General features: G+C 44.0%; 1 protein-coding gene across 5 annotated transcripts in view; it reads right to left on the minus strand.

The window, feature by feature from the left end:
• The window catches only part of spg11 (SPG11 vesicle trafficking associated, spatacsin), a 73,677-nt gene that overhangs the window by 8,546 nt on the left and 48,051 nt on the right, over positions 1-17,080 (minus strand). For 4 of the 5 annotated variants that reach the window (XM_046356514.1, XM_046356500.1, XM_046356523.1 and 1 more), the window contains exons 23-33: positions 15,292-15,400; positions 14,853-15,012; positions 13,129-13,410; positions 12,675-12,875; positions 11,046-11,153; positions 9,331-9,496; positions 8,559-8,773; positions 6,049-6,781; positions 3,317-3,462; positions 2,689-2,893; positions 2,235-2,372 (exon numbers count right to left, since the gene is read on the minus strand). In XM_046356514.1, coding sequence (XP_046212470.1) covers positions 2,235-2,372; positions 2,689-2,893; positions 3,317-3,462; positions 6,049-6,781; positions 8,559-8,773; positions 9,331-9,496; positions 11,046-11,153; positions 12,675-12,875; positions 13,129-13,410; positions 14,853-15,012; positions 15,292-15,400 — 2,463 coding nt within the window. The remainder of the gene's footprint in view (positions 1-2,234; positions 2,373-2,688; positions 2,894-3,316; positions 3,463-6,048; positions 6,782-8,558; positions 8,774-9,330; positions 9,497-11,045; positions 11,154-12,674; positions 12,876-13,128; positions 13,411-14,852; positions 15,013-15,291; positions 15,401-17,080) is intronic. The other variant, XM_046356507.1, reaches the window with a different exon arrangement.

Consider the following 17,080-nt stretch of genomic DNA (forward strand, 5'->3'; position numbering starts at 1 on the left):
AATCTTGAGTCATCATTTGAGTCAATTGAAGGTGTACCTGTGGATGTATTTCAAGGCCTACCTTCAAACTCAGTGCCTCTTTGCTTGACATCATGGGAAAATCAAAAGAAATCAGCCAAGACCCAAGAAAAACAATTGTAGACCTCCACAAGTCTGGTTCATCCTTGGGAGCAATTTCCAAATGCCTGCAGTTACCACGTTCATCTGTACAAACAATAGTATGCAAGTATAAACACCATGGGACCACGCAGCCGTCATACTGCTCAGGAAGGAGACACATTCCGTTTCCTAGAGATTAACGTACTTTGGTGTGAAATGTGCAACTCAATCCCAGAACAACAGCAAAGGACCTTGTGAAAATGCTGGAGGAAACAGGTACAACATTTCTTTATCCATAGTAAAACGAGTCCTATATCGACATAACCTGAAAGGCTGCTCAGCAAGGAAGAAGCCACTGCTCCAAAACCGCCTTAAAAAAGCCAGACTATGATTTGCAATTGCACATGGGGACAAAGATCATACTTTTTGGAGAAATGTCCTCTGTTCTGATGAAACAAAAATATAACTGTTTGGTCATAATGACCATCGTTATGTTTGAAGGAAAAAGGGAGGCTTGCAAGCCGAAGATCACCATTCTAACCGTGAATCACGGGGTGGCAGCATCATGTTGTGGGGGTGCTTTGCTGCAGGAGGGACTGGTTCACTTCACAAAATAGATGGCATCACGAGGCAGGAGAATTATATGGATATATTGAAGCAACATCTCAAGACATCAGACAGGAAGTAAAAGCTTGGTCGCAAATGGGTCTTCCAAATGGACAATGACCCCAAGCATACTTCCAAAGTTGTGGCAAAATGGTTAAAGGACAACAAAGTCAAGGTATTGGAGTTGCCATCACAAAGCCCTGACCTCAATCCCATAGAAAATTTGTGGGCAGAATTGAAAAAGCGTGTGTGAGCAAGGAGGCCTAAAAACCTGACTCAGTTACACCAGTTCTGTCAGGAGGAATGGGCCAAAATTCATCCAACTTATTGTGGGAAGCTTGTGGAAGGTGACTCAAAATGTTTGACCCATGTTCAACCATTTGAAGGCAATGCTACCAAATACTAATTGAGTGTATGTAAACTTCTGACCCACTGGGAATGTGATGAAAGAAATAAAAGCTGAATTAAATCACTCTCTACTATCATTCTGACATTTCACATTCTTAAAATAAAGTGGTGATTAAATGTCAGGAATTGTGAAAAACTGAGTTTAAATGTATTTGGCTAAGGTGTATGTAAATTTCCGACTTCAACTGTACGTAGGAACTGTGTACACTTTGTTTTTTTTGTCTTATGTTGCACCTACCACAAAATGTCCCGTGAATATTCTCATGTTACTGAATGTATCCAGAGTATTTTCCGATTATGTAATGTTCCCAACAAATGCGGTGATCCTTCTGTGGTCCTTCTGTAGCTCAGTTGGTAGAGCATGGCGCTTGTAACGCCAGGGTAGTGGGTTCGATCCCCGGGACCACCCATACGTAGAATGTATGCACACATGACTGTAAGTCGCTTTGGATAAAAGCGTCTGCTAAATGGCATATATGATTATGATTATATGATTATGAGTACAGTAAATGTAAAATGCACATCAAATCAACAGTGTTAGATTTGGATTGAGTCAGTGTCAGTAACTGTTTTGTCCTCACTTTTAGTCTAATAATTTTCCCATAATCTCCAAACTGTTCCCTTTTGATTGCTACCATGGTTATGCAGATGCTTTTCATATTTCTTCTGTAAGAAACATTTAAATGTAGGCCAATTCCCACTAGTGCAAGGGGTTTTAAAGAACTATGGCATGACTAGCTAAATAGAGTGGAATAAACCCATGATAATACTATATTACCATTGTTTACCACTACAGTACTATGACGGAGTGTTTATCTAGTATTTAGTGTCTGAAGTAAGACTCAGCTAATAGACTGGAATGATTTCATTCCCATAAGAGAACAGCCTATGTTACTGTAGTATTGAGTAGGGCCGGGATGATATCAGCATCGAAATGTTGTCATTGTGTTGTCATCCAGAGTCACACTTATTTATTTCCCAAGCTCTAGCACAATCTATTTTACATACGGCAGGTTTTAAAGGAGCAAAGAGTTTGATCTGCTTCGTGTTTTTATTTTTGCCATGGAAAAAAATATTGCGATACTGGTATTGTCACAGCCCTAGTATTGAGTATATCTTACTGCAGCCGAGCTCTCCTAGTGGCACAGTGGGGATGTGGTCCAGCAGTTTGATGCCCACCAGGTTGGGGTCCCCACACAGCTTGGCCAGCTGCAAGAAGGACTCTCTCCCTTCCTCTGGACTGAACATCTGCTTCTCTGCTGTGAACACACACCAATCACTACAGTCGTTGTGTCTGACTCAGGGTTTAATAAGACAGTAATAAAGTCCAATAGCAAGGATAGCGCAGGAGGTGCATATTAAAGCTTTGTAACCAATTATCTGAGCTCTTAGCTACGATTATACATTTCCTGTAACCTTAGGACTAAAAATGAATATGTCTGACTTTAGTAGGTAATAGAACCACAACATATTTAATATACGAGTAGGGATTTAAAAAAGTATGCAATAAATCTTCTAGAGGGACAATTAGTTGCATTTAAGTAGCCATATCAATCAATCCATCATTCCTCTCACCAGTCTCTCCGTCCTGTGCAGAGGCCAACAGGCCCTGGACCACGGCGGTGGATACAAGCTGGGCCACGGTGTCAGGCTGCAGGCCCTGCACACTGATGAAGGCCTGGGCCTTCTTATAGCGCTCCGGCTGCTGGGACAGTAGCACCTTACACAGCACCGCCTGAGGCTCCTCAGCTGAGATCTCACTGTATGAACACTGCAGCTCCTAGGTAGCGGTATCAAAGGGTCAAAGGTTACCATGATCAAGGTTATGTCCATTGGGCACCAAATGGAAGAACTGATTGAAATAGTGAGCAAATACCTGCACTTGTACAATCAGAAAAGCACATTTTAATTTTACGTTTTAAAACATCTTCCTTCGTCTGCCCTAATGAACACGACCAAGTTCAACTCATAACGACATGTAGAAATGGAATAAACTAGATAGTGAAATCCCTGATCCTGTATATTAAAATCTAGGGTATTAATACAGTACATTATAAAAAAATACTACACAACAACAATGCTCTCATGAACACACAGCAATGTACATAACTTCAATTCACTTCACAAAAATAGGCTCAGTCTATTGTTTAGGTCTGAAAAGGCAGCAACTTCGATGTTAAGGTCGGAAAAGATAGGGGAGTACCTTGGAGAGCTCGTAGAGACTCAGGACCTGCTTGCAGTAGCTCTTTCCGCGGCGACATTCGTCCACCAGCATCTGGAGCTGAGTCACTGTTTGATCCTCTGGGGAGGGCACCATCACAAAGGAGGACAGGCTGCTAAAACTGGTTGCTGGAGTGGGGTCATTCACAGAGAAACAGATGGACAGCGTTCAAAGAGGGGATATGTCAATAATGCAAAAGGCCATACAGAGTGAGGTCCAAAAGTGTTTTGACGGTTACACATGTTGTCGTTTTGGCTCTGTACTCCAGCACTTTGGATTTTAAATAATACAATGACTATGAGGTTAAAGTGCTGACTGTCAGCGTTAATTTCAGGGTATGTAAAAAAAGAAAAGTTTACCCCCTGTGTCTCCCCAATTTCATGATTACGATCTTGTCTCATTGCTGCAACTCCCCAACGGGCTCGGGAGAGGCGAAGGTCGAGTCACGGCGTCCTCTGAAACATGACCCGCCAAACCATGCTTCTTTACACCCGCTCACTTAACCTGGAAGCTGCACCAATGTGTTGGAGGAAACACTGTTCAACTGACGACCGAAGTCAGCCCGCAGGCACCCGGCCCGCCATAAGGAGTCGCTAGAGCGCAATGAGCCAATTTAAAGTCCCCCCGGCCATCCCCAAACCTGGATGACGCTGTGCCAATTGTGCTCCGCCCTATGGGACTCCCGGTCACGGCCGGTTGTGACACAGCCTGGGATCGAACCCGCTGCAGCACAGCGATACAGACCGCTGCGCCACTCGAGAGGCCAATTTGAGGGTATTTTAATCCATATCGGTTAAACAGTTTAGAAATTACAGATGCATTTGCAGTTTGATGTATTCATAAACATATTCATAAACGTTGATGTATTCATTGCATGCTAGGAATATGGTACCAAATGCTAAACTTTTGACTACTTTAATAGACAGTGAATTGTTCTCTAAAATGGTGGGACTATGTACAAAAAGTGCTGTAATTTCTTAACGGTTCACCCGAGCCATCAGTCTGCACTTTAACCTCACTGTCATTGTATCAATGTTCTGGAGTACAGAGCCAAAATAACCAACAAACTATCATTGTCCAAATACTTTTGTACCTCACTATAAACTATGTAGGCGTTGTGACTGTTACTGACAATCTTTGAATTGTTGTTTGGGTGTATGTGAGTGTCGTTTTGATTATTCAGAGGTTTGTTGACATTTTTAGCACTGGTGTTTTGATGTGTCTGAGTGTTTTTTAACTTGTGACCTCTGCACATGAAGACTGGGATATGTTTCGGGTAGCCTCAAAGTAACATTGACGAATACACACGGTGACTGAGTTCATCAGGAAGTGTATAGGAGATTAAACCTGAAACTGTGGATAGGCGGTAGCATTAGCGCAAAACTGAAAGCGCGAACCACCACATTTAACCATGGCAAAGTGACTGGGAATATGGCCGAATACAAACAGTGTCGTTATTCCCTCCGTAAGGCAATCACAAGCAAAACGTCAGTACAGAGCCAAACACCAACGTTTTGCTCCCGGACAAGATAAACAACTTCGCCCGCTTTGAGTATAACACAGTGCCACTGACGCGGCCCGCTACCAAGGACTGTGGGCTCTCCTCCTCTGTGGCCGAAGTGAGTAAGACATTTAAGCGTGTTAACCCTCGCAAGGCTGCCGGCCCAGAGAGAATCCCGAGCCACATCCCCAGAGCATGCGCAAACCAGCTGGCTGGAGTGTTAACAGATTTATTCAATCTCTCCCTATCCCAGTCTGCAGTCCCCACTTGCTTCAAGATGTCCACCATTGTTCCTGTACCCAAGAAAGCAAAGGCAACTGGACTAAATGATTATCGCTCCATAGCTCTCACTTCTGTCATCATGAAGTGCTTTGAGAGGCGAGTTAAGGATCATATCACCTCTACCTCACCTGAAACCCTAGACGCAATTCAATTTGCTTACCGCCCCAATAGATTCACAGACGATGCAATCGCCATCACACTGTACACTGCCCTATCCCATCTGGACAAGAGGAATACCTATGTAAAAATGCTGTTCATTGACTATAGCTCAGCATTTAACACCATAGTACCCTCCAAGCTCATCATTAAGCTCGGAGCCCTGGGTCTGAACTCAGCCCTGTGCAACTGCTGAACTCAGCCCTGTGCAACTGGGTCCTGGAATTCCTGACGGGCTGCCCCTGGGTGGTGAAGGTGGGGCCGAGAGACTGAAAAACAGCTTCTATCTCAAGGCCATCAGACTGTTAAATAGCCATCACTTGCCAGCTTCCACCCAGTTTAGCAACCCTGCACCTTAGAGGCTGCTGCCCTACATACATAGACTTGGAATCACTGGCCACTTTAGAAATGGAACACTAATCACTTCAATAATGTTTAAATAATGTCTACATACGGCTTCACTCATCTCATATGCATATGCTGTATTCTATTCTACAGTATTTTAGTCTCTGCCTCTCCGACATTGCTCAATCTAATATTTATATATTTCTTAATTCCATACTTTTACTTTTAGATTGGTGTGTATTGTTGTGAATTGTTAGATACTACTGCACTGATGGGGATAGGAACACAATAATTAAGCTACACCCACAATAACATCTGCTAAATATGTGTAGGTGACCGATTTGATTTTGAACAAGTCTGACATGCGCCAAACAGTAGTTTATTGTTTGGGTGTATCTAGTAGGTTAACTGAGGGTCGTGTGGAGCTTACAGCTGGGAATGCTCTTCTTGGGCAGGCCCTCAAAGGTGAGCATGTCCTGCAGGCCAGCCTGGAGCTCGCCTGAGGCCAGGCCTCGGCAGTGCAGCACTACCCACATGTCCCGGGAGCAGAAGGAGAAGTAGCGGCACACACGGCTCGCCTCGTGGATACACCCTTCGTCCAACAGCTGCCCCACCAGGATAGCCAGAGCACCCTGCTCCTCCGTCCCAGTCTTCTCCCCACCCTCTTCCTTAGGGGAGAAGCTGGGCAGGCCGTCCAAGTTTAGGTTCCTGGGCTCGTTGAGCACTGCCATCTTGGAGAAGGAGAACTCCCTGATCAGGGCCTCGTAGGAGTTTTCCTCGGGGGCTATGGTGGGCGCCGGGAGGGCGAACATGCTCTCCTTCTCCATGGCGGTGAGCAGGACTTGCTGGCGCACTCGGCTTGTCCACAGCTGCTTCTCCAGGTCCTCGAGACGTGCCAGGGGAGCTTGGGCGAGCCAGGACAGCCAGTGGCCGGCCAGGCTGAGGAGAAGGCACCTCTCCTGGACACACAGCAGCTCTGTTCCGGCCACGGAGCCCCGGGGAGGCTCAGAGGCACCTGCCTGGGCCAGGAAGAACTCTGAGGCGGCCCCAGGACTAGTGCTGTTAGTCCTGAACTGCTCGTGGCATTTTCTCCAGAAGGACACCCGGGTCTCCCTCCTCTCCCAGTGCCGCTTGGCCTTCAGGGCCCCGAGGTCTTGGAGTAACTTTACCAGAAGAGGGATATCAGAAGGTGCGTCAAGCTACAATGCTCCCCCTCTCAAAACATGAATCATGCACTGTGCCTTCAGAAAGTATTCATACCCCTTGACTTATACCACATTTTGATGTGTAACAGCCTGAATTCAAAAAGGATTACATTTTTTTTTTCTCACCCATCTACACACAATACCCAACATTGATAGTGTTTTTAGAAATGTTTGCAAATTTATAGAGAATGAAATACAGAAATATCTCATTTACAGTGCCTTTGGAAAGTATTCAGACCCCTTGACTTTTTCCACATTTTGTTACATTACAGCCTTATTCTACAATGGATTAAATTAATTTGTTTCCTCATCAAATCTACACACAATATCCCATCATGACATAGCGAAAACAGGTTTTTCAAAATTATATTAATAATAAAAAACTGGAATAAGTATTCACACACTTTGCTATGAGACTCGAAATTGAGATCAGGTGCATCCTGTTTCCATTGATCATCCTTGTGATGTTTCTACAACTTGATTGGAGTCAACCTATGGTAAATTCAATTGATTGGACATGATTGGGAAAAGCACTCACTTGTCTATATAAGATCCCACAGTTGTCAGTGCATGTCAGAGCAAAAAGCAAGCCATGAGGTCAAAGGAATTGTCTGTAGAGATCCGACACAGGATTGTGTCTAGGCACAGATCTGGGTGAGGGTACTAACACATTTCTGCAACATTGAAGGTCGCCAAGAACACAGTGGCCTCCATCATTCTTAAATGGAAGAAGTTTGGAACAAACAAGATTCTTCCTAGAGCTGGCCTCCCGGCTAAACTGAGCAATTCGGGGAGAAGGGCCTTGGTCAGGGAGGTGCCCAAGAACCTGATTGTCACTCTGATAGAGCTTCAGAGTTCCTAAGTGTGGGGATGGGAGAACCTTCCAGAAGGACAACCATCTTTCAGCACTCCACCAATCAGGGCTTTATTGTAGAGTGGCCAGACAGAAGCTACTCCTCAGTAAAATACACATGACAGCCTGCTGGGAGTTTGCCAAAAGGCACCTAAAGACACTCAGACCATGAGAAACAAGATTATCTGGTCTGATGAAACCAAGATTGAACACTCTGGCCTGAATGCCAAGCGTCACGCCTGGAGGAAACCTGGCACCATTCCTACTGTGAAGAATGGTGATGGCAGCATCATGCTGTGGGGTTGTTTTTCAGTGGCAAGGCCTGGGAGACTAGTCAGGACTCAGACTGGGGCAAAGGTTCACCTTCCAACCAGACAATTACCCTAAGCATACAGCCAAGACAAGGCAGGAGTGGCTACATAATTGTATGTGTGGGGTACAGCGATGAGGTAGCCATTAAAAAATACATGTTAAACACTTATTTCACACAGAGTGCAACTTATGTGACTTGTTAAGTCAATTTTTACTCTTGAACTTATTAAGACTTGCCATAACAAACGGTTTGAATACTTATTGACTTAAGACATTTCAGCTTTTCATTTTTAATTAACTTAAAACACAATTCCACTTAGACAGTATGGGGCATTGTGTGTAGGTCAGTGACAAAAACATCTAAATGTAGTCCATTTTAAATGCAGGCTGTAACACAACAAAATGTGGAACAAGTCAAGGGATGTGAATACTTTCTGAAGGCACTGTAGCGTCTAGACCAAATCAACTTACATTGAATATACCAAAAGGTATAGGGCAGTGAGAGTTGAGTTTACACTGAACAGGCTGCACATGATCTAGTTGATGAGCATTGAGGACCCACGAGCTCACCTCGTTGATGACCAGGCTGTCAATGGGCAGCCCTGCCAGCTCGGCCACCTGGCGGGCCTTGTGGAACAGCCCGCTGTCTTGCAGCTTCTCCAACATGTTCTGGCACTCTCCCTGCAGGATGTCAGGGGAATAGCTCTCAAGCAGCCTGGGAGAGAGAGACACCGAGGTATCCTGGAGAACCTGGCTGAGGAAGCTGAGCTTCTTGAAGTCCGGGCCTGCTCACAGAGAAAGAGACCGATGCATACATAGAAGCAAAGACTGGTCAAGTCCACGAGTCAACCAGAACATCCTGTTTACAGTATTGCATTCTCAATTGTCAATACCTCACGCAAGCAGAAGACAGTGATTAACAAGCACAGATACAGACTCAAACATGAAGTGCCTGAGTCAGACAATAAGTTACAAAAAATTAATACAGTTTCCTCAACACCTCACACAAGTGGAAGACAGTGATTTAAATCCATGGTGAAAAGGCGTTCTGCCTGCTCTCGCCAACCATACCTGGAGGGTTCCGTGGTAATCATACGGTAAAAATGTCTGTCTTCATAGTTTTAGTCATGTTAAGCGACACTTTGTTTGCACAGTGTTATGAACAGAAGTCAGGCTTAACAATAAACACAGATCGTTGCTCTGGATATAATGCAACACTAATCTCTTATGGACGTCATTTAGGTTAAGTCTCACTTACTTGACAGCTAACTAGCTAAATATGATGATCCAACACAACAGCTGAAGACTCGGTGTTACTACAGCGTTAATACTGGGGTCTCACCGTTAGACTTGAGCAGGCGCTCCATGTCTGCGAGCAGCTGCAGTAGTCTGCGCAGCTCGTATTGTGTGGAGCACTGTTGCATCATGGTCAACAGGAGGACTGAGGCCTGGCACTCCACCCACTGGAGAGGGATGCCCGCTGGCGCATGAGCACCACTGCTCCTCAGCTGTCAGAGAGAAAGAGAGAGAGAGGATAAGGGGAAGATGAAAGAATAAAGAGAATTGAGATTGGCCTACATGCAACACACACATACCTCATAGGAAGTATGGCTGTATAACCTCTCGCGTACATAGAACAGATCAAACACTCATGCTAGAAAGTCTTCCTCTCCTCATTTCTTCCATTAACTACAATAGAGGATAATGAAAAGTAACAGAAATGAGGGCATGTACCTTTCACAAGGACAGGAGATCACAGTGAATACAGGAATTAAATAAATAAATAACATCAAAGTTAACTATGGTCATCGAGAGGGAGGACTTGGTGAGACTACGGCCGCAAAAGATTGTTGAGCGCAACAATGTGAATTGGGATGGTGACCATCTCAAAACACGCAGCAAAAGACGGCAAGAGGCCCGAACACAAGATGACAGCCAAGGTCACCGCTTTGAGGTATGAGTGCTGTTGTGCTTGACACACTCGATAAATTGGCCCTGGCCTTGTGGCTTGGCTGGCATGTGTGGCACCAAATTCATCCCTCTAATGACATCTCCAAACAGTACCGGCAAGGTCAGACACAGGCACCCCTTTAACTCCCCCTGACAACGGAGGGCATCAATTTCCCTCACAACCAACCTGTCAGACTTAAAGGGACCCTCATGACACGGACACCCGGAACGTCATCCGCGCGGACATAGATAATAAAAACATAACCTTCCGCCCCGGCACGACGCGTTACAGTACATGTACACAGTCCATTTCCCTTTCCATTAAAACAACTGAATTGGTTTGCAGTCAAATATACTACCATTCAAAAGTTAGGGGTCACTTAGAAATGTCCTTGTTATTGAAAGAAAAGCTAATTAGGCTATATAATTTGGGCAATTTAATTCCATATACTTTAGGGAAAGCTTTCCGTATCCTTATGGACCTACCGCCTATGCCTTTTAATGTGGCATAAACACAACCAGTCATCTAGACAGAGTTCCTCTGTCCAGTGTCTGTGTTCTTTTGCCCATCTTAATATTTTCTTTCTATTGGCCAGTTTGAGATATGGCTTTTTCTTTGCAACTCTGCCTAGAAGGCCAGTGTCCCGGAGTCGCCTTTACTTTAAGACAATGTTTAATTCATTAAAGCGTTCTTGTTTATTAGTGTGCTTTTGGTGCTTCAGCACAAACACTTATGCATTCTTATTCACCGTCATAGATAGACAAATCTTTACGTTGTACCAAGATAAACTGAACAAGTGTTTTGTATTTACTTTCATATTTATAGGAGGATATCGTTGTTGTTGGTGGTTATCATGTAAACCACATATAAAATGTTCTTAAATAATGTTTATATTAATGTTCATATTTAGTTGCGTTTTTCATTCCGCCCTTAAAAAAACATTATAATCGGCATATTTTGTCTCCCTAAAATCGCTATCGGAACCCGAAAAACCCATTTCGGTCTGGCTCTACTTCAGAGTCAGTTGGTGTCCTTTTCGGGAGAGATAGACAGTGAGTGTGGGAAATGGGAGTGGAAAGAAGAGGCAGAGGGGTGAAGGAGCTTACCGTGATCAGGCATTTCTGGAACTCAATGAGTTTCTTCTTGGCTTCAGGGTAGTTTTTGTAGTCGTAGCACAGCTCGTACATGAGCAGCACATGGATCAGGGGAGAGTCCTGTCACACACACATAGAGAGAGAAATGTGATAAAAGACCATCCAAACTCATGCAGAACCAGACATGACAGCCATAATGCATGAGGCAGACCTCCCATGATGCCTGCTGGGTAATGAGAGGAGCTGGTCTAAGCCTCGAAGCTGTTTGAAGATCATGCATACAGCGTAAAATTGACGACGAGGACATATCATTTGGGTCACTTCTGAGGAGGGAAGCTGCCGTGCAGGTAGATTAGTATTCTAATAGAACGCAACACTAATGACTAGGCCTGAAGGAAACCGATAAATGAAATGCAAATAACAACGAGGGATTGGATAGGCAAGCAACCATCTATGTGCTTTCAATTGCTTGAATGAAATTAAAGTTTAAAGCCATTTCTATTGGTTTCATCGGTTAGTGATTGACAGGAAATAGTGGAAAGTACCGCCCATCTTAAGCCTGCTGCAACCTCATTTGCATGTAGTCTATTCAATATGCACTAAGAACATACATTAAGAACACCTGCTCTTTCCATGCCATAGAATGACTAGGTGAATTCAGATGAAAGCTATGACACCTTATTGGTGTCACTCGTTAAATCCACTTAAATCATTGTGGATGAAGGGGATTTTTAATCCTTCAGACAATTGAGACATGGATTGTGTACGTGTGCCATTCAGAGGGTGAATGGGCAAGGCAAAACACTTAAGTGACTTTGAACGTGGTATGGTAGCATGTGCCAGGCGTACCAGTTTGTGTCAAGAACTGCAACGGTGCAGGGTTTTCATGTTCAACACTTTCCCATGTGTATGAAAAACGGTCCACTACCCAAAGGACACCCAGCCAACTTGACACAACTGTAGGAAGAATTAGAGTCAACATGGGCCAGCATCCCTGTGGAACGCTTTCGACACCTTGTAGAGTCCATGCCCTGACGAATTGAGCCTGTTTTGGGGGCAAAGGGGAGGGACGGTGCTTATGGAAGTTGTTCTTAATGTTTTGTATACGCAGCGTATAATGGAACAGTTTTTAAAATGTTCACCCGACTGAAATTGTTTTCTTCCTTTAGATTCAACACATTTGTGATGTAGTGCCTCGTTTCATTCTCTAGTCTCAGATACACGTCACTCTCGAATGTGCTTGAAAACTAATTATAATTGTTTTGTGACTACAGCGCCAACGATAAAACGCAATAACAAAGACGTGTTCTGATTGAGCGGAGCGTCAAAGGGGACAGAGTATTCACTGCATTACAATGCATTCTAAAATCATTTCTTGAGTTTAGGCCTATAGCATGGTAGTGCTCAGACCGCAAAATGGAATAAGGCCTGTCAGTTAAATTGCTGCCAATGAACTGCCCTTGGGGGGGGGGGGGACATTTAGATTTGGGGAGGATCCTAACTTTATATTTGTGTGCATACTTTCGTCTAAATCATGCATGTGTGTCAATGGGAGATTTGAGATTTGTATTTTTTCCCCAAAAGGGCAATTCATTTGCAAGACCTACAATGATATGTATCCCACATGTTCTATTGAATCACCCTCTGGAAGAGCTGGAAGCCTCGTATGAGAGGCCTGATCCTGCATTTCCTCAGCAGTGTCTTCCAGATGATTGACAGGTCGTGGAGGTTCCACTCATGACGTTGCGGGCTCTCTTCCAGGTGGGCGGTAGCCTCTGTGGCAATGACCTCACCCACAGAGGTCAGGACCCAGACGCAGAGGCACTGGAGCAGGTCGGCTTCCTGTCAATCAAATCCACGGCACACACACCGTACAGAGAAAGACGCACGCAATCAAACACACACACAGTCAGTTAAATAAAGTCCAGATACAAAGTAGATCATGTAAAGTGCAACTTTTATACACCCTCTTACAAAGTTCATGGATGACACAAAATGTCAATGCAATGAGAAAGTCAATACACTTCAGATTTTTATACCAAGCCTTATAATACAAATTCTCATAGACAGAGAATCCTTACAGACAGAGCCCTACCTGATGACAGGCAGCTAGTATGGTGAGCGTGGGGCAGTGCTGTGCCAGGGCCTCCCCCAGGAGGTGTCTCCAGGGACTGGCCTGCTCCTGGCTCTGCAGCAGCACCTGGAACAGCTCCTTGGGGGGGTCGGAGGCTTCCTCGCTGGGCAGGGTGATTTGACCCTGGGCCTCCCTGTCTTCCACCTCCCCCACCCTCCACTGAGAGCTGAGCTGCAGGTTCTGGAAGGCCAAGGTCAGGTGGGCCTGCAGGGCTGGGCTGAACTGGGTCGCCAGGGACCTCACCTGTCAATCACAAGTAGGGAAAGAGGGAAGAACTGAAAACATACAATCGCTACAGTACCACAGACAAGGGGGCGATTGGAAACCACCAGTCTTTATTTTCCATCTAGAGAACAATTCTTACAGTTTAGGCCCCTGTAAACAATACAATTTAATTCAAATAATATATTTCCCTGATAGGGATCTTCAGAGGGAGAGAACCTGAGGGCAGTTTTCATCCCATTTTAGAGTGAACAGAGAAAGTAGGTGTGGTAGAATCCTTCAGTTGTATGGGTTATTAAAGGCCCAGTGTAGTCAAAAATTATTTTCCTGTGGTTTATATATACATTTCCACTCAACGAGGTTGGAATAACACTGTGAAATTGTGAAAATTATGATAATTGCCTTTTAGTGTAAGAGCTGTTTGAAAAGAGCGCCTGAATTTTTGGCCTGTTTCGGTGGGATGGAGTTTCATCCTGCCTAGCAACACCACCAGACAGTGCAAGTTAATAGACCAATAACATAGACTTCCATACCGCTCTGCCAATAACAGTTAGTTTTCAGGTTGCATATCCCTCCCATTAGGCTTTTCCAATTAGGACCCTCACCATTCTAAGTCCTAGTCAAAATTCTTGCTTGAGAAAGTGCTCTTGCTAAGGAGTTATTTTTGTTTTTTGTTTCTTTATTTTCAATTCAAATTGTCAAAACCACACTAAGGTACTTCATTGTAGAAATTATTTGAAATTGAGTTAAAAGTGGCTGCATTGGATCTTTAAAGGGTTTTCTAGTGGGGTGTTAATGATAGTTAAAGGGCAAGTCCACTAATTTTCAAACCTCATATTCATTAACTCTAGCGCCGTACCAGTGTTTACATATGTGAAAACGGCGCGTTTCTGCATCGTTATTGTAGTCTACTACCACTTTTAGTCTTAGCCTTTACCACACTACTCACTGTTTAGCACATGACCTCACATGTGAATCCTTAAAGAGAAGGGTGGGGCTGCTTCAAGAGGGTGTCAACAATGCTGAACGGGTGTACAAAGGAGAGCTCTCCTGTAGGTACCAAAACATTCAAAGGCCCTTTTCTCAAAAGTGAGTTTACAAGTTTATCAATGTTCAAAGCAGAATTCCTTTCCCATTGTTCCTCAAAAATGCTGTGTATGATATACCATTTTGTAGCACTTTACATTACCCAATGTAAAAAGTAGAAATTTCAAATGTTGCTTCATAAGAAACGAATCCAGGTGGTGAGTCACATATGATGGAAATTCTTCACAGTGATGGAGAACTTAAACTCCTGCATGATAGACTCAGTAAACCGGAGTGTTAACTTCAAAATGTAGAAATGTGCTGTTTTCACACACTGATTGGTGTGGTGCTGGAGATAATGAATAGGAGTTGCAAAAGTGTTCGAATGGGCCTTTAAAGATTTAGCATGTGTGTGTTTGGCAGTGGTGGAGATGTACCTGCTGAGGGGGGTAGGTGTGCAGCTGGACAAAGAGCAGGAAGTGTAGCCACTGGCTGTCGGCTGCACAGTCCTGCGGGTACACACTGCTCAGGGGCAGGGCATGTAGCTGGCAAAACTGTATGGGCAGAGCCCACTCCTGACCTGCCTCATAGGATGACCTGGAGAGGGCATTTGGAGTTGAACAGACTCACACAACAAATTGTGCATAAAACTATGGGATACATTTCCTTGTACCAAACTGTGTATAAGAGTGTTTCATCTCGCCCCTAGACCATATGCAATTGCCGAGACCCGACAGTATTTGACAGGTGTAAGCAATATGGTAACATCTCCACCTTGCCCTGTGACATGCGAGATGTAAGTTTCACCATATTGCTTTTTACCCATCAAATCGTCACAATGCATAGGTCGATTTGGGATTGGGGCCTGTGCCTAACCTGCTGGTGCCCTTCCTCTCCAAACTGTCCTTCACAGCTTCCTCCAAGTCAAAGAGCAGCTCTTCCGCTGTCTCCCTCTCCACCTCCACCAGCTTACTGCCTTTAGCGGCTGAAACACAGAAAAGGTCAAACAAACATCACAGTGTGATGTGTGTGTGTGTGTCTTTGCAAATAAAATACAATTGTATTGTCACATACATACAGTTGAAGTCTGGAGTTTACATACAGTTCGGTTGGAGTCATTAAAACTTGTTTTTCAACCAATCCACAAATTTGTTGTTGATAAACTATAGTTTGGCAAGTCGGTTAGGACATCTACTTTGTGCATGACAAGACATTTTTACAGCAATTGTTTACAGACAGATTATTTCACTTATAATTAACTGTATCAAAATTCCAGTGGGTCAGAAGTTTACATACATGAAGTTGACTGTGCCTTTAAACAGCTTGGAAAATTCCAGAAAATGATGTCATGGCTTTAGAAGCTTCTGATAGGCTAACTGACAACATTGGAGTCAATTGGATGTGTACCTGTGGATGCATTTCAAGGCCTACCTTTGCTTGACATCATGGGAAAATCAAAAGAAATAAGCCAAGACCTCAGAAAATAATTCTAGACCTCCACAAGTCTGGTTCATCCTAGCGAGCAATTTCCAAATGCCTGAAGGTACCACGTTCATCTGTACAAATAATAGTACGCAAGAATAAACACCATGGGACCAGGCAGCCGTCATACCGCTCAGAAAAGAGACGTATTCTGTCTCCTACAGATGAACGTACTTTGGTGCAACAGCAAAGGACCTTGTGAAGATGCTGGAGGAAACAGGTACTAAAGTATCTATGTTCACAGTAAAATGAGTCCTATATCGACATAACCCGATAGGCCGCTCAGCAAGGAAGAAGCCACTGCTCCAAAACCGCCTTAAAAAAGCCAGACAACAGTTTGCAACTGCATATGGGGACAAAGATTGTACTTTTTGGAGAGATGTTCTCTGGTCTGATGAAACAAAAATAGAACTGTTTGGCCACAAAGATTATCGTTATGTTTGGAGGAAAAAGGGGGAGGCTTGCAAGCCAAAGAACACCATCCCAACAGTCAAGCACGGGGGTGTTAGTATCATGTTGTGGGGGAGCTTTTCTGCAGGAGGGACTGGTGCACTTCACAAAAAAAGATGGATTCATCATGAGGCAGGATAATGATGTGGATATATTGAAGCAACATCTCAAGACATCAGACATGTTAAAGCTTGGTCACAAATGGGTCTTCCAAATGGACAATGACCCCAAACATACTTCCAAAGATATGGCAAAATGGCTTAAGGACAACAAAGTCAAGGTATTGGAGTGGTCATCACAAAGCCCTGACCTCAAACTTTTTCTCCCTCAAAATTCAAGACGGCAGTACAGTAGGATGTCGGTCTCTGTCTTATCCCGTGTCTTATCCCTTGTAAATAGCCATTTTTTATCGTATATATCTTAATCTCACTTTCTATCTATGAATTAAAAATACTTTCCTGCAACCCGCCTCACCCAATGTGGTACGGATCTGCTATTTTTATTCCTTATAACTGGAACTTCCATTAGGAGCTAGCCAACTAACTAGCTACTAGTCTTTGTTAGCCACGGCTAGCGGTCCTCGCCTTTCCCCCCACGGAATCAGCTAGCCGTAGCATGGACAATCATCTATTTTGAAATGTCACATTCTTAAAATAGTGATCCTAACTGACCTAAAAGAGGGCATTTTTACTAGGATTAAATGTTAGGAATTGTGAAAAACTGAGTTTAAATG

The sequence above is a fragment of the Oncorhynchus gorbuscha genome, linkage group LG01 (genome assembly GCF_021184085.1).
Source record: "Oncorhynchus gorbuscha isolate QuinsamMale2020 ecotype Even-year linkage group LG01, OgorEven_v1.0, whole genome shotgun sequence".
In the NCBI taxonomy this organism is placed as follows: Eukaryota; Metazoa; Chordata; class Actinopteri; order Salmoniformes; family Salmonidae; genus Oncorhynchus; species Oncorhynchus gorbuscha.